Source organism: Calonectris borealis, chromosome 1 (genome assembly GCF_964195595.1).
Source record: "Calonectris borealis chromosome 1, bCalBor7.hap1.2, whole genome shotgun sequence".
Taxonomy (NCBI): Eukaryota; Metazoa; Chordata; class Aves; order Procellariiformes; family Procellariidae; genus Calonectris; species Calonectris borealis.
The window spans coordinates 90,221,735-90,247,868 of record NC_134312.1 but is presented as its reverse complement, the minus strand read 5'-3'; the positions used below and the strand labels follow the sequence as shown (position 1 = coordinate 90,247,868).

The 26,134-nt window shown below is 43.2% G+C and overlaps 1 protein-coding gene across 3 annotated transcripts; it reads left to right on the top strand.

Annotated features, from left to right (window-relative positions):
- The first annotated feature begins 67 nt into the window (after positions 1-67).
- Positions 68-26,134, top strand: CHD1L (chromodomain helicase DNA binding protein 1 like). 3 transcript variants are annotated; one of them, XM_075166690.1, is made up of 23 exons: positions 69-274; positions 1,562-1,674; positions 2,236-2,342; positions 3,609-3,723; positions 5,242-5,273; positions 7,270-7,351; positions 8,639-8,801; positions 9,143-9,298; positions 10,532-10,624; positions 11,087-11,183; positions 12,624-12,697; positions 13,802-13,912; positions 15,476-15,590; positions 16,034-16,187; positions 17,277-17,442; positions 18,789-18,934; positions 19,320-19,483; positions 20,219-20,427; positions 21,243-21,341; positions 22,067-22,137; positions 22,400-22,514; positions 22,763-22,871; positions 23,569-26,134. In XM_075166690.1, exons 1-23 carry the CDS (start codon positions 178-180, stop codon positions 23,618-23,620), a joined length of 2,640 nt encoding a protein of 879 aa, XP_075022791.1. In that variant the 5' UTR covers positions 69-177; the 3' UTR covers positions 23,621-26,134. The 3 variants fall into 3 exon arrangements, with proteins under 3 accessions (XP_075022800.1, XP_075022791.1, XP_075022809.1); XM_075166708.1 differs by lacking the exon at positions 69-274 and adding an exon at positions 389-995; XM_075166699.1 differs by lacking the exons at positions 5,242-5,273; positions 7,270-7,351 and having other exon boundaries at positions 68-274.

Genomic DNA, 26,134 nt, shown 5'->3' with positions numbered 1-26,134 from the left:
CGAGTCCTCCCGCTACCTGGGCGGTGCTCGGGCCTCGCTCCGCCTGCGGGCCGGCCCTGCCCGCGCACGGAGAGCGCCTGCGCCTCGCGTGGAGCTGGCGGGGAGGTGGCGGGAGCAGCGTGGTGTTTGCTGGTGCTTGACTGGCCGGGATCAGTCCGGCCTCCCCCGTCGCCCGCCATGTCTCGCTTCTTCCAGGCACTTCGCCGCACCGCCAGCGCCCGGGCGGGGGGTCCGGGCGTGGAGGAGATGGACGTTTACCGGTGGGGTCTGACAGGTCAGCGGGCCGCCGCTGGTAGGCGGCCAGGCCCCGGGCTGCCCGGGGGAGGGGGCAGTGAGGGAGCGGTAACGGGCGTTGGGGCGTCGGTTTCGGTGAAGGGATCGTGGGAGGCGGCGGAGGAGCCCTGCGGCTGCCTGGTGCTGTGCAGCTGTAATCGCTTGGGCTCCGTGCTAACGGCCCCCAGGGCTGAATTAAATAAAGGTGTAAATAAAGGTGGCTCCCGGGCCTGTAAAAGTGAGCCGCAGCTGCTGCAGAGAACGGTATTGCGGCCGTGCTCGCCGCTGCGAGCAAACCTTCCCCGGTCGTTCCAGTCAGGCTCTCCTCGGCTGGGCAGTTAGGTGGGCGGTTGGGCCAGGGGCTCGGCTGCCTGAGCCCTGCTTTTACCGCTCCGGCCTCTCAGGCTTGGGCAGCTCTGTGCTCCAGGAGCAGATCGGCAGGGCAACGTTCATCAGCCTCAGAGTGGGTCGATGTTGAGGGTGAATGCTTTAAAGTGCTTTCCACTGCCTGAAGGGTAGACATTAAAGGGGAGCGCTTGGGCTATCCAACCTGCTTGCGTGTTTTCCTTAGCTGTGGGGAGCCCATATTTCAATCCCTGCGCTAGTTTGGGTTTCTGTTTCCTGCGGGCTGATGAGTAACTTTGCATGCTCGGCACCTTTCCCCGGGGAGGAGAGAGGGTGGCAATGACGCAACGTTATTAATACGCAGCACTTGAGTCCAGGTACAAGGAAAGATCTTGAAAACTCCTACTTGGCTTGTTTTGTGTTTGTTTTGATATATTGTGCCCCCTAATAAGGATTGCAATGGTGGCAGTAGCTACAGTGACCTACACTTGAGCTCTGTCCTAGTTTAAGCATAGGAAAGCTGGAAAACATCTCGTTTGAGAAATGATTATTACACAATAGCAGACTGTTACAGACGTTTTTGGTAGCCTAAAGTGTGTCCCTGGGTGTAGTACTTACATATTTAAAAAAGTGGCTGGAGCTGAAAATCAAGCCATCTTTTAGCAGGTTAGGTTCCTTGTACAGGCCTTTGTAATAACTCGGGGCATTTTTGTGTGTACAAGTTCCTGAATATGGTTTAATTTAATGGATGTGCTGAAACAGTGGTGTCTCTGCTCTCTGGCAGGGTAAACCAGCTTTGCTGACAACTGTTGTGCTTTCCCTGCAAGGCAGTTGTTTGGGATGGCTGGTTGTGCAGGACCTGTTTCTGGTGGCTTCAAGGTGTAACTGTGTATAGAGTGTATTGGATGGCTATGTAAATGTAACAAATTGCTTTTATTCCCAGGCATTAAGCTTCGTCCCTATCAAATAGAAGGTGTAAACTGGCTGGTGCAATGCTACGAAGTCCAGCATGGCTGTATCCTGGGTGATGAGATGGGTCTTGGGAAGACTTGTCAGGTGTGTTGTTATCTTCTTCTTCTGGAAAATGATCTTTGCCTCATTTAGCCCAATGTTTCTGCAGAATGAAAAGAAAATCACCCTAATGATTGGTCAGTTAAGCAGCCCCATCCTGAAATCCATACTCAAAAGAGAGAGCTCATTGCTTCTTTCATTCCTTAATCACTTAAAACCCCTGTTAGCTCCTGAGTGACACTCCAAAAAGGTTTCAGGGTTTTGTAAAAACGTGAGTGGTCATTTTACACAGACATCTGAATGTGTAATTCATAGTGTGCAGAGTTGAAGAGACAATACACAGCCAGTACAGAGAGGATGATGTCATTTTGATGCACCTGCAGCAAGATGATTTTTGGGTTTGTCAACACATGGATTAAAATTTACAGGTGTAAATTTTTCAGTGCTGCTTTTTTTTTTTGGTAAGTTTTTAAATGGGTTTCAGTTTTGTTGGAAAATGAATGTTTGTGCTTTAGTTCAGCTGGTGGTATTCAATGGGTCTTAAATAACAAACTGATAGTTTTAGAAAGCGATGTATAAAAAAAAATTATTTTCCTTGCCTTCTAGACTATTTCTCTACTTCTTTATTTGACAAAAAAATTAACGAGCAAAGAGAGGTTTCTGATACTTTGTCCTCTGTCTGTTCTGAGCAACTGGAAGGAGGAACTGGAGAGGTAAGTTTCAACAGTTGTCCAGCTCATCATACTCTTGTACAGCAAGTTACAAAGATTCACTTCAAATGGGCTCAGTCCGACAGTTTTTGTCCTTTCAAAAGGAAAAAAAAGTAAAAAGGGAAGCTACCAAAACTACAAATCAATGCAAACGCCACTTGCAGTTAATATGTAGTCTTTACAATGCTGTGGTATACATGAATTCATCCAACTCACAGTATTGGCTGACTTTCAGTACAAATGCCCCCCCTAGCTCCTTGGTTTTTATTGTTTTGTAACCCTCCATGCTCAGCCTCTCTTAGGCAAAATCTGCTGAAGACAGCCAGGATTCTGTATGGTGAAAGGTAAGACCCCAGTTGAATAGTATCTTTCTTGGCATGCTCACATATGCATGCAAAATACATTACATCTGTGCATGCGACCTGTCTTCACTGGGGTGCCGTGACTGTGCTAATGGCACATTCACTGTGCCCGGAATATATACATTTTTAAGCTGGAGCCCAAACATTCCTTTTAAGAGGAAGGGCAGAAAGTTAAAGATTAGAACAGAAGTCTGTCTGTGTGGCTGTCGGGCAATGCTGTCTCCCAGCATCTGAAGTCATCCAGGTTACATTCTGAAGTGTGCTGGCCTGATTTGGATAGACTTGCGGTTGGAATAGTTGGGGGAAAATGCATCCCTTCATAGATCAGCAGTGAACGGCTATCCAGGAGAACATTAGGGAAATACCAGTGGTGGGATTAAATGAGGAAGAATTTTATGGTCCCAACTCTTCCTCCATGGAACTGGTTTTACATGCTTTTTGACTAAGAGGATAGATTTTTGAGGCCCTGACTGGGACCTGTTTGCTGCAAACATTGTTTGCCTTTATTTTAGCATGATTTAGGCCAATTCTTTGGTCCCAACTGGGCAAACTGTATTCATTTACCTGCTTCTCATGAGCTTTTTCAGTTTAGAATGGCAGATGGGCCATGTGACTGGTTTTCAATCATCTGCCTTGGACTTTGAGACCTAGGAGAACGTAGTTTATTTGGGACTTGTCCAAACGAGAACCAGTAGCTGAGGTGCCAACCTGAGATGCAAATTAATCAGGAAGGGGTTAGATTCAGAAGCTGATATCCAGCCACATCTCACAGGAGGATCGGGTGTTTGGATAGGAGGTTCTCGTTACCTGCGCAGTAGCTGTGTTTGATAATGGGGTCCAGGGTCATAAACACATGAAAGACTTAGCTCGGCTCACTGTTTTTTCTCTACCTTTCTCTTGACAACAGGTTTGCTCCAGGTCTTTCCTTTGTGATGTACATGGGCAGCAAGGAGGAAAGACCCAAACTGCAGCAGAACTTGAAAGAGCAATCTCACTTCCATGCGCTTTTGACAACATATGAGGTACGTGATGTCTTTGTCACTTGAAAGGAGAGCTTAAGTTTTTCCCCGTGTTTTCCATTCTTCTGTACTACTCAGCTCATGCCTTGTCCTCTGTACTCATCTCTGACTTTCCTCAGTGATTTTCTACTCTGTAACCCCTTTCACCAACTGATCTAAGTCGCTGCAGTTTTTGCGTCCCTAAGATAACCTACTTTAACTCCAGCTTTACCACATAGCTCTATCACACCTTGAGTAAAGAAAACAGGCACGTGTCCATCCTTAACTAATGCTAAATGGTACTGCATTGTCTTTGCACGGTGCCTTTAACATTTAATAGAGGCATACACATGTGATGTTTATTAAGATTCTATTAATCAGGCAACGCAAGAACACTTAGAAAGGGTTTGCCTTTTTTGTGCCTTCTTCAGCATGCCCTTCTCAGACAAAACGCTAATTCCTGGACTGCAAAATGATGAGGTTCCTGTTACAATTGATAGGACGTTGGGCTCAATCTGATCAGAGCTCTCCTGAGAAGGTCCTGTCCTGCTGTAAATGGAACCAACCAGAATAAGGTTGCTTCCTTGGTCACTGCTTTGGACTTTGCATGATCTGATGCTTAGTTATCTGGAGTGGGAAAAAGCCCTTATTGTTCTCTTATGAGTCAGTCCCACTCAGGTGTAACTTCATATCAGCACTTTGATTTTATTTTAACAATCTCTTAACAAACACATCAACTTGAAATTATATGAAAAGCATCTCTTACAGCTCCTTTCCCCCCCGCCCCCTCCCTGCCATCTCCCTTTCCCTTTGTCCTTTTGCTTTCCCTCTCTTCAAGTATTTTACTGTCACTTCCCACTGGGAGTTTTGTGACCTGTGCTGACCACTCTGAACCTGAATCTTTTTCCACGTTGCACAAGCGGGAGTGGGTAGCAGTGATAACCTTTGTCCTGAATGTGATAAATGGAGGTGCTTATGCTGAAGCAAGTCCAAGAAAGCAATCGACTGTATCGAGATATTCACTTAGCTAGGATTTTTCTTGTCTCTGCTGCTTTTGGTGATAAAATTCTGTGCTTTTTAAGAATTTCTCCTGAGTGACCTGATTTCTCTTCCTCTGAATGAAGTTGGGCAAGCAATGTCTACACTTCAGGATACTATTAGGTTGTCATAATAGCTTAGATTAATCCACTGAAGCATATGTGTGTTTGGAGAGGAAAAGATTGTGATGCTGAAGGTGCATGGTGTTTCTTAGTGAGAAAGATATGAAAAACTTCACAGAGGTGAAGAGCATTTATGGTGTGTGTAAATTTCCATTAATTCTCTGAGGTTCTACTGCTGGTGTTTTGCCAGACAGGAGTTAAAATGTAGGATTACAATAGCTTGTGAATACAATAGCTGTCATGTTACTTTCCTCAGGTAATAAGTGGCTTCATTTTACTCCTCCATTCCACCATAGTTTGCAAGTAGGCAAAAAGATGTTCTGTTTCTTAACTGGTAAATTAACTTAAGTCATAAATCGCGGTTCATTTCTTTTCATTGCAGATTTGTCTGAAAGATGCAGCATTTCTAAAATTGTGAGTCTGGTTTTATTTTTTTCAAATTTAATTCTGCATGTCTGTCAGTGATTTCTTAAGTGTATGTTTGTATGTGTGTGAGATCCCATGCTTGTTTCACAAGAGCCAGGGATGTTCTTTGCTTGTGATTAGAGCTTTGCCTTTACCAACTTTCAGTGAAGAATCTTTAATGTCAGCTAAGATGTACATGAACTTCCCCCAAGGACAGTTTTCAAGCCAGTTAACTCAAAATAATATGATACTTAGTGGCTTATAGCAGTACACTAAATATCAGTCCATAAGATTGATATTTAGAACAGAGGAGATATTCAAAAGCTTCAGATTATAAAGGTATTAGATGCAAAATTTGCTGAAATTGACCTGCATTATACTATGGTGATCATGTGCTAATACCATATCCTGAAGTTTATTGCCTCCTGCCGCCAGTCAGAACTGTGGAGGGTTTATGGAGTATTATGCTTTCTAGCAAGACTGATTATACAGCTGAAGTTCAGTCTGTAGGAAGTATTGATATGGCCATGCAGGATTTTACAGAAGCCTGCACTTGAAATGGGGAGGAATTTTCATATTTTTTAGTACTAGCGCCAATGCCTTGCAGTAGTGGTGAGTGCTGTGACAAATGCTGGGGGCAGCCAGATATCATGAGTGGCTCAGGATCTTTGTAGGAGCAGAAACCCAGTGGCCCCCAGTGACACAATTTTGGATCTCCCAGAACGCATCGTGGTAGAAGCCAGGCCTTATGAAAGGTAGCCATGGCCATATTGTCCTTATAGTTTCATATCATGTCCTGCACTGCTGCGTATGATTCTGCTTATTTTGCAGCTTAGTCCTGGGAGGTAGTACTCAGGGAGAGCAAGTAACTAGCCCTAGTATCACAGCAATGTCAGCTCCAGTGCAATTTCCTACTTCTCAAAGGAAGAACCTAACCTCAAAGCCATGTCACTGAAGGGTTTTTTTGCCCTCTAGTATTCCTTCTGAAAAAAGGGGCTGCTAATCATTTGTACGTTGTCCTGTGTAGGAGCACTTGGAGCACTTTGTAAAGGTGTTACCGGATGTCTCACCACCACCGTTCCTTACAAGCAGTGTAACAATACAAACGAGTTGAGCAAGATCCCTGTCTTAATATAATGTGGAGAGATTCAGTTGCTGAGCCTGTAGAATAAGAATAATGACATTTCACTGTCCTGGCCGTGGAGAACCACTCTTAAATAGTGAAGAGGGGAATCAAGGGACACAGAAGAGCTGTGAGGAGAATGTAGGTCCCTGTGATTCCAGCCCTTGTATTCCACTGGGAGGAGAAGCATGTGGGTAAGAAAAGCTGGAGGGTCATACTTTCCCTCCCCTGCCTATGCATCAGCCAGATTTGACTATGTGGAAATCACTCTGTGATGTGGGAGTTGAAGCCCTAGTGGTAAGCAGGCACAAATACTGAGGTTTGAAAAGATCTGAAGTTTGTATTAAGCCTAACGGATCTACTACGTCACCAGTAGGCTGATTCTGCAGCCTACTTGATGAGACACTGCATATAGCTCTATCAAGCCCAGAACAAGCTGAATCTGCTGTCTTGGGTGATTTGCAAAAGGCTTGTAATCACTCTGCCATCATACCTGATCATAGTTGTTGGGTTTTTGCACAGGTGCAACGGCCTAGTTTCATGTGTCTTTGTTCCAAACTGTAGACCTCCTTGAATGTTTGAGTAACTTGTGCTTATGTCATTTTCCCTATAGAAGTGGTGGTGGGGAGAGAAGCAACAAATTCAAGTGAATTTACTTAGTTTTGATTTCTGAAAAACTCATCCAGGCTATAGTTAAGAAGCTGCTTTGGGTCTTGAAAATCAGTACTTGTGAATTCCTCCCACCTTGCTTGTCATGTTTGCTTGTGGTTCATGCGGTAGGACCATCTCAAGTTCAGCCAAGCAGAGCCACCGCTTATTTCAGTCTTTTTGTACTGACAAGAATGAATTGTCTGCCCCTAACTGAAGATGCTGTTTTTTCAGCTTTAACTGGGCTGCCTTGGTTGTAGACGAAGCTCACAGACTGAAAAATCAAAGTTCTCTGCTTTACAAGACACTTTCTGAGGTAAAATAACTCATCCATCTTTTAGTGTCTAAAGCCTTTTTTCTCTTCAGTATAGCATACAGATTCTCTGTTCTTCTGAGTATTTATTAAACTCTGGGCCACAACCAGTTTCCATCAAAGTTGCGGAATGTATTCTCATATTTAGTGGCAGACAGATAAATGCCTATCTTGTTGGCTTTGCATGGAGGTGGGCAGTATTTGGAGCTTGCTCTCATTCTGAGTCATATTTGGGCTTGATATGTTGGAGCAATTTGAGGGACGGAAAAATGTAAAGTAGCCAGACATAGTACTGAATGACAGCTGTGCTACTGAGGTGGTAGAAGTCTGGCTGACCTAAGACAATACAAAGCGACAAGAGGCTATCTCCAGCTCTGGGCGGATGAAGGAACCCTTGCCTAGTTCATGGGACCTGGAGTCGTGAACTATTGACTTCCATTGTCCCATTTAATGGAGCCACCCTTTTTTATTGAAATTAATAGAATTGCTCCATCTTCCAAAGCACCCTGCCAGAGTACAATGAATGCCTGAGTGAAGGATACACTTCTTGCCATGGCAGTGAAACATGGGCATTAGGTCTGGGCTGGCATCAGCAACAATGAACTACAGTACCTTGAAAAATAAAAATTTTATTAAATTCCTGAAAGTCTTATATCTTCTGAACATATTGTCCATGATGTCTGTATTTCAGGAGCTTTGGTTGTAGTCACAAAGAAATAGGAATGCTTTACCTTAGCTTTCCTCCTAGCATATTTTCTATTATCAAACGTGACAGAAGACTTGTATTTTTTCAAAGGTAACCATATTCCCCAAGTCTCTTTACAAGGATTACTGTAAGCAACTTGGACCAGATAATATTGCTGTGTTTGTCAGTTAGCCAGCAAATAGAAATGGAACATAATCTTTTGCAGTTTCATTTCACTGTCCTATTCCGACAGCATTTTCCATTCATCTCTCATTACCTAACACTGAGTATGCAGTATTGGACCGTAGAGTGCATAGATCTGAGAATTTTAATGGTGTCGGTTTTGCACTTTGTTTTTATTTTGCTTACACTATCTTCCTTGCATTGGTATCATCCTAGTCAGTTTGGTGGAGCTGTTTGACTGTCACGCCATACCTTGTGTGGGATGGTTTTGGCAGACATTTGCAGCATTCTGCAGGCAGTTCTGTGCCACCTGTCATCTTTAAGTTAAGCTCAAGAGTGGTGTGGGTGGAGTGGTATATTAAGTAACTTTTCATTCCAGGTGTTTTCTCCTAATAATTTTGTTTTGTTGCTGGTTCTTTCAGTTCTCAGTAGGCTTCAGCCTGCTACTCACAGGCACTCCAATCCAGAACAGCCTCCAGGAACTGTACTCCTTACTCAGCATTATTGAGCCTGACATCTTTCCTAGGGAACAAGTGAAAGAGTTTGTTGAATATTACCAAGCGATTGAAAAGGAGAGAGAGCCAGGTCAGTAATAAGCAACGTTGTACTTGAATCAGAACCAGCTATTATCTTGACTGGGAAGCAGACATGTTGTGTCCCCTTTATTTGCTTTTTTTTAATGCTGACTAGCTTTTAAACAAAGCCACTAAAAATAATGTTACTTACTTTAATGTAGCTCTTATGTACTTAAGGTATGCAGCTGTGTTTTGGTTTCTCTGTTTGTAAAATTGGGCTTGAATCATTTCACTAATAGATGTAAAGTTCCTTATACGTTTATTTTGAAAGTATAGTTGTGAAGGTACTGTATAAATTCTTTACATTTAATGCAGTAATCTCATCTTGATTTTTTCCCTGCTTCTGCATAGCAAAAGAATTGCACAATCTTCTGCAGCCATTTTTGCTTCGAAGAGTCAAGTCTGAGGTGGCTGCAGAGCTGCCAAAGAAGGTGGAGGTGGTTCTGTACCATGGGATGTCAGCTCTGCAAAGGAAGTACTACAAGGCCATTTTGACTAAAGATCTAGGTAACTGAGGGGTTTGAATACTATCAGCTAATTTTAAAACCAAAATTCATTCCTTTTGTAAATCCCTGCTCTGTTGTAGTGAAGGAGAAGATACTTTGGCCTGCAGAATATGCATAGAATGGACATGCCAAATTCAGTGCTTTGGACTGCTTGATTTGTGGTTTTAGCTTGTGATAAAATAAGTGACACATGAATCTAGAGCTGAGCTTTTGCAGAGCTGGGGGGGGTCAACTTCAGGATTCTGCTTTGGGCCATCCTGTAATCAAAAATACTTATCGCCAGGTAAGCCTGCTCCTATCCCGTGTTTTTGTGTTCAGACAAAAACGTGGTACAGGAAATTTTGGATCTGTGGATCTCTACAAATTTTCCAATAGTAGTACAGATGCCATACAACAAATTTAAACATACTGGATGTAGATATGAGTTTCTTAGGAAACCACAGGGCCGTATAGACAATGCAGCCACAGACTTACCATAATAGCTCACTCCTTGTCACTTCACATATGAACTAACTGTAACAAAGCATCTGAGGTATGAGAGAGAAAGTATTTGCTTCTCTCTGAATTCCTCCTCTTCCATCCATGCATGCCACATCATATGGCTTGCCAGTGCTTATGTGTTGTGGGGAAAGTAAAACTGGGGGGATGGAGACACTTTGTTCTTCTAGGGCTAATGCCTGGTGGATCAAGGAGCCAATGGAACTTTGCATGCACGTCGCCAGGCAGGCTGAACCTTCTTCTTCTAAAGTCAGGATATGTGCACGTCTTCTTTTTCCCCTCACAAACATGCAGCCCTTCTTAACTTCCTGGTTGCCCAGTAGATCTTGTCTCTGCTGTATTACTTTTTTTGTTGGAAAATTCAAATGAACTGCACCAAATTTCTTTCACTATTTTTGATGATTTCTAGATCTGTAATTCACTCTTACAAAAATTACAGTGACCCTGTCCAGGGAGTCCAGAAAATTCCAGTGAGTTTGACAAGGCAGAGTAGTTTTCATCAGGGTCTTTTTCTAAAGGCTCGTCCAAAAAATGTGAGGGAAATTTTGTTTGGTCCATGAAAACAGATGTATTAGTCTTGAGATGGAAATTCAAATGCAGATATGATATGCAGAGAGAGATACTCCAGTGCTGAACCACTGCAGAGCAGCAGTTGCTGCCCAGGCATTCCCAGTCACACCCATTGATGGAGCATGTGCTTTCCTGCTCAGTGCCTTTTCTGTGCTCTTTGTTCCAGATGCATTTGAAAGTGAAACAGGAAGGAAGGTTACACTTCAGAATGTCTTAATTCAGCTTCGGAAATGTGTTGCCCACCCGTACCTTTTCAATGGTAAGAAAGCACTCCTCGCTCTTGAAATAGAAAGAAATAAGTTTCTTGATTTACACAATGGTTTTCTATTACTGCTTGGCAGTGTAATGCTTAGAAGCAGCAAGTAATAAACAATCTTGTACTTGAATCAGAACCAGCTGTGAGTTTGTGACCAGTTCCAACATATGACAGTTCATCAATAATGAGGAATAAAGTAGGGGACTGTGTGAAGCCTGAGTTTCTTACTGCAGCTCTCCGCTTGTTTTCTCATCGATGCATCTACTCTCACCTAAACAATGAAATCACAATGCTTTGTGAATTACTGAGGGTGTTCTTTAGAGACAGAGAAGGACCATCACTTCTCAAGCAAGCATCATGGGGGTCTGCTTGGCGATAGCTGGCAGTGCAAACACACTGAGGTTGACCGTTGAGTTGTTACTTGCATAGTATTAGATCTGTTTCTGAAACTCCTTTCTGTTCCAGGTGTTGAGCCAGAACCCTTTGAGATTGGAGACCATATTGTTGAAGCCAGTGGCAAGCTGTGTTTGTTGGATAAACTCCTTTCATTCTTGTATGCTGGGTATGTCATGTTGGGGTGAGGAAGATAGGGTGGGGTTGACATAGGGAGAAGAGGTAAACTGGGAAGGCAAACGAGCTTATTTAGCCATAGATTGAGCAGATAGTCATCACAACGCAAGCACTGCCCTATTTATTGCACGTTACTGACTACCTGAAAGAAGTCATTTCAGTATAAGGAGCTGAAGATGGTAGAGGAACCTCAAAGATTTTTGTAGCTTCCCTTTAAATATTTCTCAAAACACTTCACTAACTCTCTCACATGTTCTTATATTTGCCATATTTGGGATCTGGGAGAATAACCATCCGACATGGTATTCAGCGTATCTGGTTTGACCGAGGGTTTCCTGAGAGTAGCTTCCAGTGCATCAGTTGAGTTCCTTTGTACTACCATGCCTGTGTTAGCCTGGGAGGCAGAATGCATAGCAAATATGAAAAACAAATTTGGCTGGACCAAAAACCAAGAATAAGCTGAAACTTCAGCTTTGGGAATGGCATTCAGAACTCCTGGTGCTGGGCTCTGGTGAATTCAGAACCTGGAACCCAAGGACCTTGGGTATTTACCTCTAGCTCTCAGATGGCAGGCAAATCAAACTGCGGTTTGCATTCTTGTTCAGTCTGTGAAGCAGTGCCTCCCGCATGACACAAATTCTACCTTCTCTCTTAATTGGGCTGCAATTTCCCTTTGACTACTTCCAAAGGACAGAGCTTCAACAGACCTTGGGAAGTTCTGATGTGGTTGTGGAGGTCTTTGTCCTTCTGCTGTATAGCACCTTGTGAATGGGTGCCTCACCCTTGAATGTCTTTGCCACAGGACCAGCCCTATGCAAATTCTGGACTTGAAAATGCCTGTGTTCTGCTCTACAGTGAAGTCTGATTTAAACAGAGCACTAAGGCCTGGAGCTGGGAGGGAGGAGAGTTGATTTCTCACTTACACACGATTGTAGGCAGAGTTTGATCTTTGAGGGTCATTTGCTGGAGGAGGAAGTGCTCTGCTGTCACAGAGATGCTGATACTACGTTTTCCCAGCATTTAAGTAATGTGCTTTGTAGTGTGTGGTTTGAGAGTAGTCTGGTGTGGCAGGTCATGTGGTGAGGAAGACCTCATGATGCTAGATTGAAGCTGAGGATCCTTTTAGACAGGCTTCTTTGGATCCTCACCAGGCTGGATCCAGCCAGCAGCAGAGCTGTGCAACAGCCTTGTTACCTTTCTGTGACTCCACACTCTAGACATGGCAACTGATGATGGCAGATGAGGCTGACTGGTTGCATCTCGATGTGGGTTGAAAATGTGGTGAGGGAATGGGCCATGGCTCTGTGAGGCTTAGTGTACAGAGGTAATGAGGCCTTGCTATGTAACAGTGACTGGTTAAGCTATTGTAACCCCTCTGTGAAATGCTGTCACAGTATGTTGAGGCTCATGGTCTCTCATGTTCTTCTCCCAGTGGCCACCGTGTCTTGCTCTTTTCTCAGATGACTCAACTGCTTGATATCCTGCAAGACTACATGGACTACAGAGGTATGTTCTGCACGTTTTGGCAGCAGAGGGCTTACCCTAATGATCTCTGCCACGTATTGTTTCTCTGATTTTGGTTGATCTGCCTGGAATAGAGAAAGGACTGTGATGGGGATTTATTGCTGCTTAGTAGATAGAAACCATATTGTTGCAGTGGCATTGTGAGTTGGAGCATCTTGAGTTCAGCTCTTTGGTGTGCTACCACCCGCCTGAAATGAGCTGGCATTGAAATGTAGTTCTTCAAAGTAGTTTCAGCTTTGGTTCCGCGATAAAATGGAGCTAACAGATGGCAGGGTAGCAATGTTTCATTATATACCTGTGTTCAATTATATACCTGAGTCCTGAAGTAATTGCACTGAAGGCAACAGGGTTGCTCTAGATTGTTTGTCCGGCACAGAACGCAAATGCGGCTACATTCATACTAGGAAATTAATTTTTGATTAAAACAGTTGTTGGCAGTGGGGCCCCAACATGTCTACGAGGGCAGGTTGGATCAGACCATTTTTGGCAAGGTTACCAAAATGGTCTTGGGACATTTTCTTTTGTTTCAATGCACATGGCTCCATGCCTACTTAGGATTTCCCATGAAAGAGGCTTTTGTTTGGTGTTTATGGTTTTGGACAACTAATAGCGCAGAATAAAGCCAAGTGTAGGGCCATATCCCATACTGCTTGCTCACAGGAAGGCACACATTGAAGGCCATGGGAGTTCACATAAGGAGGATCCAATGGTTGTTGGCCTATTTTGTGGGGCCAACAGCCAGCACAGCATAGTCTGAAATGGGACTGTGTGCTAACGTTCTTTTACTTTGGCTCTGAATTTTCCTGTTGTGTTTCCAAGCAGTAAATTAAATGCTAAGAGTCTCTGCTTCAGACTCAGCTAAATTACCCTTTGCCAACAGTCAATCTGGAAGTCAGGGTCACTACTTCAGTTTATACAAGGTTTAACTGGGAAAGAATGAAGGAGTTGAAGGCAATAAAATGAGAATCAAGGCAGGAGGATTTGCCATAAAAAGATTCAGGACAGCAGTGAGACAATAGAGAATGAGGTAAGAGGGTAAGAGCATAGACAGAATTTCAGAAACATACGTGTTGCTTGTTTGAAAAGGCTACAGCTACGAGCGGCTGGACGGTTCTGTTAGGGGTGAAGAGAGACACCTTGCCATTAAGAACTTTGGTCAACAGCCCATCTTTATCTTCCTGCTGAGCACCAGAGCAGGTAAGTAAGGAAAGGAGACATGAACAACCCATCTTGTTTCTGCACTCTTCTTTTGCTCTCTCTGGAAAGATTTCAGGGAGTTCTGAATCCTGCAGAGCCTGTTCATGTGGGGGATTTTTGAGGGAGACAAGACACATCCTGAACTTGGGTCTCTCAGCTAGGACATCTGGTTTCTGTGCTTTCCTTTCGGCAGCTGATGCCAAGATACTTTTCATATTGCAGCCACTTGAGTTACTTTTTTTATTCCAAGTCCCATAATGCCTGTCCCTGTGCCAGGTTGAGCTTAAGGAATCTCACTAGCATTTTATTTCTGCAAGCACCAGACTTTAGGCGGGAACAGACTTGCTTTAAGTAAGCTGGTGGAATTGCTTTTCAAGTTTGCTGAACATGGACATGCTCTCTAGCTGGCAGACAGACTCAAATGAGAGCCTTTTACCGTCCCAAGCCTGCAAAGAACACCATGGGACTGCCATCTGTGCTCTTAGCTCCTCAGGCAGATCTGTCTTCTACACAGTTTCAAACCTCTCTGTCTCTCTATTCAAGCAAGCGCAGAGGCAGGCGGGATCTCCAGAGGAGGGATCCACACTGCTTGATCTAAGTTTTCCTTTGGGCTTCTGGTCAGACTTTCCTGGATGAGCCTGGCTCCAGTGATACGGCAGTGCACTGAGGGGAGTATGTAGAGAGACTGAAGAGAAGCGCCTAATGCTAGATGGTAGGAATAAGTGTGTCGCACCACAGTGACGGAACTGTCCCTGCCCATGTCAACCAGACTTAGAGTTGTTTTTTACTGCACATTGCTATGTCTGGCCAAAGCATCTTGTATTCAGCTGGGGAACGGGTGTGCTAACAGTATTTCCGTCACTGTTATGGACGGAGATTTTCAGGTGCTTGACTGTCTCCACTTGCAGGGATGTTCTGATTACTGTGAAGAGGTGCTTGGCATGAGCTGGAAGAAGGCAGCAGGCTCTCCCCTCTTTAACTGCAGTATGTAGTCACAATAGTGGCTATTAAAAAAAATATAATTAACTGTATTTTTTTCTTTTCATTCCATGAGAGCCCAAAGTCTAACCTGAAAAAACCTGAAAAAGTCATATAAATACCTAGGCTCTGGTTATTGTATAGTTGGGCCTGGCGTTTTCTGCTGTTTCAGCAGTGTATTTACCTGTTGCTTCCGTGCTGCAGCCAAGTCATGACTTGGTCAGTCCCTTGTAGCCTCAGTGAAGCCAATCCTTGCTGGGTTAATCTGCCTGCCAGCGGAAGAATATGTCTGTGTTCATCAGTCTTGACAACCAGTCCCTTTTGGTTCACTTGCACCCTGTCTTTTTTGACTACATTGCACAGTACAGCTTCGTTTTGGGCTGTTGCGGAAAGCTGGAAGCTGGAAATGGAAGGCTCACTCATCTTCTTAGATCCTATGAGACTTAGATTTGGGGTTGAGAGATGGATTGAATTAGATGATCACAGCTGATCACATCTGACAGAACCTTGCATAGCATAAATTCTCCAGCTTCTCCTTTATTTTCTGCTGGTGACATATTTTGTGACCACCTTCTTTGTTTGTAGGTGGAGTTGGCATGAACCTGACAGCAGCAGATACAGTTATTTTTACCGATAGTGATTTTAACCCACAAAATGATTTGCAAGCAATAGCAAGAGCTCACCGGATTGGGCAGCACAAGTGAGAAATGTTGCTACTTCTGGTTTGGTTGCTGACTCTCTTGGTCTCTCAGTATTGCTTTCCCTATCCATGGGCAATGGAGGGTTAAAGTACAATAGATTGAAGATCAAAGAAGGAGAGCAGAGAGGATTTTATGTCTTTGTTTTTTGTGTTGCAGCCTCGTGCAGTCTTGTCCTTGTCATGTGTTTAGGGTGGGAGCTTTGTTGATTTGGAGGAGGAGAGGGAATCTGGAGGTTTGCCTGCACTTTTGCAGTGAGCATTTCTCTTGTGTCAAGAAGCAATTGTATCAGCATTACATTTCTGCTGATTATTTTTGCTGATTTTGTTCTTGCCTTTTTTTCCCTACCAAAGGAGTGGGTGAGGGGATAGTGCTCCGTGCAAGGAAACAGCTTTAGTGCACCTCAAAAAAAGAAAATAATAATAATTTTCTTAAACTTTTCAAGGCCTGTAAAAATTATCCGCTTGATTGGGCGAGATACAATTGAAGAAATAATCTACCGAAGAGCTGCTTCTAAGCTCCGGCTGACAAATGCCATTGTAGAAGGGGGTCAGTTTGCTCTGGGAGCGCCCAAGCCGCAGGGAGCAGCAGAGTTACAGGTAAAATAGAGCTATATCCTCAATTTGACTCCAGTAACGTCTTTAGAAATGTCCCAGAATGTTTCTGTATTTATATCTGATATGAACCTAGCCAAACACTTACGTTTTGGGGGAGATGTGCATTGACACAACAGCTTTTGCATGTCTTAGGAACCAAAATGACATCCCAGGTCCAGACAAGATCTGATGTTTGAAGACAGTTTTTACATTTTGAGGCGAGTCCATTGTTGAAAAAGGGTGTGTTTTCTTGGAGAAGAGGGGAAGGCAGAACCTCTCCTTGTTTTACTTGTTTATTTTTAATTATAACAGGTCTAAAGTGGAAGCTGACTCATTGTTTCTAGAACTTACCTGTCTCTGGTGCTTTTCTTTCACAAACAGAGCTGATAAGTACTTAGTCAGCTTTTGGTTGCTAGTCTGAAACTCGGTCAACCTTGTGTTGACCTCTTGGCAAATATAGTGTCTCAGGCATGATTTACAATTCTGACCTAGAAGCTGAGGTTTGTGCTGAGAACTTGGGTTGAAAAGCTCGAGCAAAGTGACATTTAGGGGAATATATCCCCTGTGTGCAGCTACACCTGGGAGAGGTTTGGAATTGGTGTATCCTTTCCCCCGCCGCTTCCCCTCCCCGCCCCGTCAGCATGTACCTCAGCAATTATAGTTTCCATGGGAGAAGTGGAACTGAGCCCATAGGAAATTCCATGCTGATATTTTTCTCCCCATGGATTTTTGTGGTATTTAAGCTTTTGTTTTAAAGGAGTTGGGGGCAAAAACAAGCCTGGTCTTTCTGACTATGAAGAAAGCTGCTTGAATGCAGTCAGTACAATGCTGTTTTGTCATTTAGCCCTGGAGAAAAATGACCATTCAAGTCTGGATGAGTTATGTTTGAGGGAGATATGTTATAGGGGCCTGTCCCATCAGGTGTTTGGAGAACTAAGCATGTTAAAGCATAAGTATTTTGACAGGTAACGTTAAGGCTTAGATTTCTCCACTCGTACATCCTTTGCCTTTAAGCTTGAGAAGCTCGAGACATTGGGATTGGCATGGAATTAGGAGATACTAATACTGAACTTCCTCTTCTCTTTGTTAAAGCTGAGTGAAATCTTGAAATTTGGCTTGGATAAATTGCTCTCCTCTGAGGGGAGTACTATACAGGATGTGGAGCTAGAAAACATCCTTGGAGAGACAAAAGGAGGGAAGTGGGTAATGGATGTTGCGCTGCCACGCGAAGAAGAGAGTGAAGAGGAGGATACAGAGAGTAAGTTAAGAATCTACATACCTATGAAATGCGTGACACTTGGGTGCTCTTAGAGAAGGCTTCCCAGGCAGGGATGGCATTTTTCAGCAACAAGAAGAAAAGTGGACTTGTAATTGAGTGAGTCACTTGGATTTTGTTTGTGGCCTATCCACAAACTTTATTTCCAAGCCTTTATTGGTCTTTTTCTTCTTTTTGTGTCGTTATTTTCCTATTTGTAAGATAATAGTAACAATACTTGCCCAGTTTGGCGGCTGGGGGGCTGAATTCCTTCATGTGTTTCAAATATTTTGAGACTTCAGATGAAATTCATGAGAAAAAGGGAAGTATTCAAACTGCAGATGCTGTTTCTCCAACAGAGAAGCATTAAGATAGATCTACAGTTTTAGAGATATAATGGTAACTTAAGAAAAGGCATATAGCAGGTGTTTTGTATTTATCTCTAAACAAAAGATTATTTGCCATGAAAATCACAAGTTAAAATTACCTTAAAAAATTCCAAAATGTGAGATAAGAAATGCGGGGTCATGGAGTCTAAACAACTAGGACAAACCTACTCTGTCTTCAGTACTCTACCTTCCAGTCCAAATGTCACACAATTGTGGTTAGTTTTTCATAGCCCTGTACTATATGAGAATAAATTCTAAAGGTACTTTCCCTCTTCTAGTGTCATGGTGAGAAAGACTTAATTTCTGTTTTGAGTACACAATAGCACTTAAATATAGATCTGTGACTGAAGCAGAAACATGGCCCTGCAAGTTAGGTATTGTCTGTCCTGCAGCGGTTGCCCGCAACAAGTAATTATGTGCAGGGAGTTAGCAAAGAGTGGTATTTTCTGTTGGTAACTTAAAGAGGAGCAGTGGTACCACACTGTGTAATAGTTATTGGGAAAATAGCTCACCTGCTGAGCAGTAACTCTGGGCTGCCAGAGTTCTGTGCTTTTATTTTTGTTTGGGAGCTCAAAAGCAAAAGTTTGCTGTCTCCTTACAAGAGTTGCCTGTAACTAGATAGCAAAGCTAAATGGGTTTGCCACTGGCAGAGATGGAATGACCAAAGAGAACAGCGATGGAGCCACAACTTAAAATAGTTAATTGACCAAAATAGGAAGAAAGGTTCTTTGCCAGTATAAATGACTTAAATTAAAAGCTTTTGCCTAAGGAAGCAAATCTTGATTCTCTTGTTTCTACATGGTACTGACACTGGTCATACAAAAAAAAGAGAGTGAACATCTTTTTCTGCTGAGGGTAGAACAGTGTTATAGAGAAGCCAAATTTCTTTTGATCTCTTTGTACATTTTAGGTGTTAGTGGCTTTCAGTTCGTTTTTACACTCTCTAATTATTTTTTAAAGATCACATGTATGTGTACGAAGGCAAAGATTACTCAAAAGAACCCAGCAGAGAAGACAAAAAAGCATTTGATCAGCTTTTGGATCTTCAGAAAGCCTTGACTGAAGAGACCAGTAAGGAAGGGAGAGCTCTCCGGAACAAAGCAAACGTAAGACAAAAGACATGACAAGGCACATGATACATTTTCATTTGCTTGTGGAGATTGACGCTGTCAGTTTTCTCTCTTTACCTACAGCTTGCAGAAGCTGTTAAAAGATTTTTATGTCAATGTAGTGAAGTTTGCTCTCGAATCTGAGGGCTTTTGAATCTGAGGGCTTGACAATTCAGCAATTCTGATAACAAATCAGAGATATATGTGCAGGGCACTCATATAAACTTAGGTCACAAACCCACTTATTATGTGACAATTGGGATCTGATGATTAAGATCTGTGGACAAGTAGACAAATGGGAAAGGAGTGTAGGTTGAGGTGGGCACCAGACATGGCTTTAAGATGAGCAGTTTGTTTCCATGTTACTTCTTTCTTTCTCCAGGCCCTTCTCACAGGCCTCCGGGAACAGTCAACCAGGAGGAAGCACTTGTTGAGCGCAGAGGAGCTGGAGGCTAGGAAGAAGAAGCGCCAAGAAGCAGCAGCAAAGAGAGCAAGGCTCATGGAGGAAAAGAAGGTGGCAAAAGCAGCAGCAGAACACAAGAAAAAGTATGGTTTGTACTGCATCAACTACTTGTAAGCTGATGTCTATTACACTATACTCTAGAAATGTGTGTCTGATTGACAAAAACAAGTCGTGCTCTGTATCCCTACTCTGGCAGGTGGGGCTGGGGATGAGGGGAGGAGAAGATGACAAAATGGCTGCAGGCCACCCTCATGAGAGAGTTAACTTCGTACATCAGGATGTTTCTCTGTGTGTGCTCAAACTGCATAACGTAGGGATGTGAAGGTGGAAAAGTGGCTTGAGCCCCTAGCAAGGGTTCTTTTTCTCTGATTACACTGCCTGACTTCACATCTAATTTAATTCATAGAGACTGGCCTGAATAAGAACCCCATATCTGAATGTACAGTGAGCTTTTGGGAGAAGCTTTCTGAAACGGCACAGTTGGCCCCTATGTATTGGTCTGACATCTGTGACTCTCTGTCATGTGTCTTAACTTTCTCCTCCTTGTTTCCTAGATGTTCTTCCTTTTCACCACTCTAAGTAGCTCCTTGCCCTTTGTCACTTTTTCCATGCCTGCAATTGGCTTATCACACTGGCATGTGGCTCTTAATATCACAGATAACAACTGTGGTAAACTTTGTTCCGGTCTAAAATAGGGGAGGGGAGCAGAGGGAATGCAGGTCTGGGTCCCCTGTGTTTCACTGCAATGATTGAAAGCAAGGTGTGTGCCCCCCACCTTTGATTTTCATTGAACATCATCTTCTCTTGTTTTGTTTCAGGATGGCCTGGTGGGAGGCAAATCATTACATGTCTACCTGCCTTCCTTCAGAGGAAAGTGACTCTGAGGAAGAGTTTGAGGAGGATGAGGCTGGGCTGAATGTGGATTTAGATTACAAAGATGCAGACCTGAACTGTATCAAGTACGTCACGGGAGATGTCACCCACCCCAAAGCAGAAGAGGAGGATGCCATCATTGTCCACTGCCTAGGTGGGACTTACGACAACAGGGATGTTGTTGGGTGAGGTGAAAAAGGGGGCTGAACTGTCCCTACTAGCTCAATAGTTTCTAATTCCCATCCAGACTGAAATAATTTGGATTTGAGTCTGACTTAATCTTGAGTGGTGCAGAGGCAATACAGCCTCTACTCCACTGTGTATAACCCACACAAGTACTAGCAAGGTGTACATGGGTCTTTTCATGCCCTCTCTGGATTTATGGGTGAGCGTCTTGAAAGGTGCCTGTATGGCTTGAAATTTTATGTCTGTGATCAAGTGGGGACAGTTCCTCCTGAGAACAGGGCCTTTTTTTCATCCCATGGAAGTTGTAGGTATTGAACTGAGATATTGAAAATCATCTCCCTTATACAGTCATCAGAGAGAGACAGGCACTTCCAGAGGCTGAGGTCAGAGTTTCTCTATCTCGATGCTCGTCTCTCAACACAGACAGTACAGAGGCTCTAGGCTAGTCTCCTAATTTAAGGACGTCTGTTAAGACAGTAAAGGTGAGGGAGAGAAATTCACATTACAGGGTTCCTCCTGAATCAGTGTTGGAGCTGCTCTCAGACCAGGGCTATAACAGAACATTATAATCTGCTTTGGCTTATGTTAAACTCAGCACAGAGGTGAGGTTTATCCTCTATGATGGTCCCTTGAGTACTGGTTGACTTCAGTTCGTATGTGGTTCCCATATCTGTTTTTGATAATCATTCGATGCATTTGTACAGAGTAGGTCCCTTTCCTGCAGGGGTGGTCTTCAACCTCACTTTCTAAAAGGAGGGTCTGAAACTTGTCATTTCATTCTAGATGACTCCGGCCGCTGGGGAAGGGGTGGTTTATTTACAGCTCTGGAGGCTCGTTCTGATCAGCCAAAGAAAATATATGAGATGGCAGGAAAGATGAAAGGTAAGAGATTAAAACATGACCTTAGGCCAAGATACTTGAAAGAGCTTCAATCCCACTGATGTTGCAGGAGTGAGGTGCCTGGATACCTTGATACTCATGTTTTTTCCTCTTTCTCTAGATATGTGCATCCCTAGGTCTGTAGCGGGTGCTTTTACTTGACTTGTTTAGAGTGTGAGAACTCTGCATAGGGGTTGGTCATTCCGATCCATGCTGCAAATCATTTTAAAAAAAAAAAGAAAAGAAAAAGAAAAAACCCAAACTTTTTCATGATTCACGGGATTGTCAAAGTGCTTTTAAGAAAGGTGAAAGCCACCTCAGGCAGTACTCAGCTGAGCCTTTGTTTCCCTCCAAGCGCTAATCTTCTCCTGAGCATGTATTAGCAGTTTTCAGCTACCTGCAGCTGGGAAGAAATGCACATCTTGCTGTAAGGTGGACCTGTTGTTTTTTCTAATTTCCTGGGAGATGCTTTCTTCTTGTTCCAGTGTCTCTCTTTCCATTTGTGGCCTTTAACTGAGATGCGTGTGTCTGTGTGTCTTGAGGGGGGCATAACGTCTGTCTTGCTTCCTTGGGCAAAGGGACTGACTCTGCTGAAACCATCATGAGGAGATAAAGAAAGCCAAGGAGAATAATACAGAACATGACAGTGAAATCACTGCCGCATTGACTCACCATTGACTCTTCAGAATTAATTTTTTGTTGTTATTCTGTTCTTGTTTTCTGGACAGACCTGGAGTTAGGAGGAACCCTGTTATTCCCCATTGATGATAAAAAATCCAGGAAAAAAGGACAAGACTTGGTGAGAATGAGAAGCTCCTTTTTGTGTTGCTCGGTCCACATGTTTTTGAAGCTGTATGAAATGAATGTTATGTCTTTTTCCCAATAATAATGGCACTGAATACTGAACATGGCTAAGTTGCAGTTAAACATTAGCGAAAAGGAGATTTTTTTCTTGTTTGTTAAAGCTAATAGTTAGTAATGCAGTTTTCCAGCAGCTATCGCTGGGTCTCTTAGTGCTGTATATAGGCTCCATTTCGTGTTTTTGTGTATTTTCTCCTTAGTTGGCCTTGATTGTAGCTCAGCACCGGGATCGGTCCAACAACTTGTCTGGCATTAAGCTGTCTGCTTTGGAAAAGGGCCTGAAGAAGATTTATTTAGCAGCCAAGAAAAGGAATGGTAAGTGTTTGTGCAGTAGAACAGTGAATCTTTAGATGTGTGATTGCACCTAAAGATGATGACAAATTTCCACCTCTCCTGTACTGTTTTTTCTGAAGTGAAGTAAGAGTGAGATCTCCATGGCAGATATGTTATGTTCCAAAATATTTCTTCTGTTCTTGTTGGTAGCTTGAAGTCCTTATCTAGATTGCTTTCTATATGTGTATCTTGTCCTAAAGAGTGTGCACTCTCTGTTCCCTCCTTCTCAGCAACAGTGCATCTTCCACGTATTGGGTATGCAACAAAAGGTTTCAACTGGTATGGGACCGAGCGGCTCATCCGAAAATATTTGGCAACACGGGGTATCCCCACTCTTATGTATCCTTTTGGAGTATGTTTTATTTGATTCACAATCTAATATTGAAATGATCCCCTAAATATCCTGGTGGATGCAAGAAAGCAAGGCAAGGCAGAGATGCCGCAGTCCAGCTAAAAACTTGGTTTATCTGATTTTGCTCTCATCCAGGTACTCATTCCACAGTGAGGACTTACCGTCTTAGGTGATAGTGACAGATTAGTGTGATTCAGTATGCCTGTCAGAATTTGTTGGAACTAGATGCTAGTCTTCTGTTGACAGCCATCAACTTACCTATATATGCCATGTCTGTGGGCGCGATGCCTGGAATTTCGGAATAACAGAAATGACTCAGAAAGTAGCAAAAATGAGGATGTGAAAAAAACATTACGGTGTTCCACGCAAGTGATAACCTGCTTCCTTGGCTGAACGTGGTGGAGTTGGTGTGTGTTAGGACAGGCTTTTATAACAAAACAGCTTATTGCCTTCACCTTCCAGGAAAGAAAACGGAGGTTTACAAGGAGGCTCTGTTTTGTCATTTCACTAGGAAGACATGCATTTGCTATACTGCCACTGTCAGCAATTCTGTGAAACTGAAAACCCTAAACAAAGACAATAACATTCGGAGCATTCTGCCTCCTTCCTTGGTGAATCTCTTAGTGGACATGTTATCTGGCATTGCTTGACACTTGACAGCATTTCCTTGACACTTCTTATTAGATACTACTTCTCTAGGAATAAAGGCTCTTCCTCTGCTTCACAACCATATTAATCTTCAATGACAGATTCAAAACCATGAGGATGCAGTAATTTCATTGAAAAACACAAGAATTTTCAACATCACGCAGACAGTCTGTATGCATCCACTCCTGTATCTCTCTGCCTTTTTTGGCCAGAATGTTTGCATATTGTCAATGGCTCTGGAGAGGAATAAGACTGCTTCAGAGTTCAAAGAGTCTTTGGATAAGGATGTTGGCTCAATCCCAGATCTGTTTGAGAGATGGAAAATTAAACTTTCACTGGTGGTCAGCAATACATTAAGTTATTGCTAGGGCTTGGAATACAGTATTGTTTGGCCATATTTTTTCCCCTCTTCAAATTTCATCCCTTGTCTCACTATACCTGTTTTCAATCAGCTTTTTAGTGGTTACCTGGATTCTGTATACATGCCCACATAGACGTGTCAGTGGAAAGGAAGCTGTCTGCATTTACAACACCGTATGACAACCACATAGTATAAACTGTTTATACTGTTCCAGTTCCCCAGAAGTCCATTTGACTTGCATTTGTTCAATATAAACTTTAGCCACATAATCACTTGCTTACAATCTAGCAAAATCCTGACCAGTATTCTTGGCAAAAGCATGCAAGGCTGCCAAAATCTGAGACTGGCTTTATAAATGACACCTTTCCTTCTCCCACAACTGCTTTTTCATTATATATTATTGCAGCTATTGGGCAAAAACAGTTCCTTAGTGCTGTCCAAAAAGCTGTGTGAAAGGTTCCACGATCCTTTGATTCGCTTTAAGGAAATCTTAACACAGAGTTTTTGATGTTGGCTTTACTCCATTGCAACAGAACTTTCCTGGTTTTTGCATTGTTGGCACTGTTGGCTTTAGCATATTTTTTAGGGCTTTTTTAGTACAACCAGGCAATAGTAGCTCTCCTAATAAGTGTTTTGACAAGAGAAACTGTGAGGTGCCAAACTTAATTCACTTTAAAGTTCAGCTTCCAATAGGAAATCACCTCACAAGCAGTGGAAAGTATGTCTTTAAATACCTAATTGCCGACACACATCTCATTGGCTGCATTTACACTGCCTCTGTAGCACCATCTGGTTACTTAGTAATGTCAGGCCTGATTCTGACATGGCTCATCATCCTGACTGGTGTGCTCCACACTAGAAGAAGCCTTCCTGAGTTGGATACTCTGTCATTCACTCTTAGCTCTACCAGAAAACCCCAAGTGATTTGTTATCTCCTTTGACCCTGCTGAAGCTTAGGTAAGCTAGTGCTGCATAGCACCGCTGTGGGTAAGAACTTTCTTGCAGCTGCTCACAGGAACAGCCCCTTTGTATAAGGCAAAGGGCTTGCAGGATCAGAGTCTAACTGTGAAGACTTTCTGGGGTGAAAGGTGGTGAGTAGATGTACACTACCGTGTTTTCCCCCAGTCATGCGAACTGGCACTCTTCCAGCAGGCCGGCTGGTGGCACTGTTAATCAGCTGCAGCAGCAGCACATGTTGCTCTTCGGCCTTCTTTCAGAGAGCAGGGCAGTGATCTCCAGCCTGGAAAAACGCTCCCCTTTGCCAGAATTAAAACACCAGTTATGCTTTTCTCTTTGCCAGCTTGACTGAACATGTAATTTCAGTCTGCAGACTCAAGGCTCTGTTCCTCCACCTATTCTTTTGCTGTATTGCCCTTCTTTAAAGGGTTTCATTCCCAAGTGTTCCAGTGTGTTCAGTCTTCCTCCTCAGCTTCACACACACCTATGGCCAAATCCCAGCCCACCTATGGGTTCTCTGGCCACCATGCAGTTATTCATGGACAGGATTTGTCTTGTGGCTGAGTCCCCCAGAACAGGTTGAAGTAGTGTGTCTGCCACCACTGTGGCCAGGTATTCCTATTTAAGGCCTCATGCTTTCCTTTGTTTCTACAAGAAGATGGGGCTCTGCCTCTGTCCTGGGCCTCCCACCCGGCTATAACTCTGACTAAAGTTATAAACGAGGGGAGGGCATGACTACCTGCCTGTTAATGTCCCTTACTCTCTAAGATAAGGTCCACAGGGGGCTGCAAGGTTCCTGGCACACACAGAGGAAAAGTCATGGTATGCAATAGATTCTAGCCCTCTAACTTAGGGGCAAGTCAGGCAAAAGCTGTTCTCTTTTTCCCCCTCTAGTCCTCTTGGCCTGTACAGATGAAATCTACCTTATTTATTTCCCTTTAAATTTACTTAGGAAATGCTTCTGGAGTGGGGGGGGTTTGTTGTTTGGGTTGGGTGGTTTTTTTTCTGTTTTTAAACAATATTTTTTAATATTCTTTAAATCTGCTGAACCCGAAGAAAAGTCCTACCTCTATCTGCTTTGAAATGGAAGTGAGATTTCAGCTGAATCCTGAACTGGGTTTTGCAGAATCTCAGCCAAGTGAAGTTTTTCTCGTGTTTACTACCCACCACCATTTCTCTTTATTTGGGCAGAAATTAAGTGTTTTGGATAATTAATTCCATAAAGGGCTCAGTAGCTTTTATGCAAGTTGCTATGCAAAATAAATGTGTTATGCTGTTTCTTCA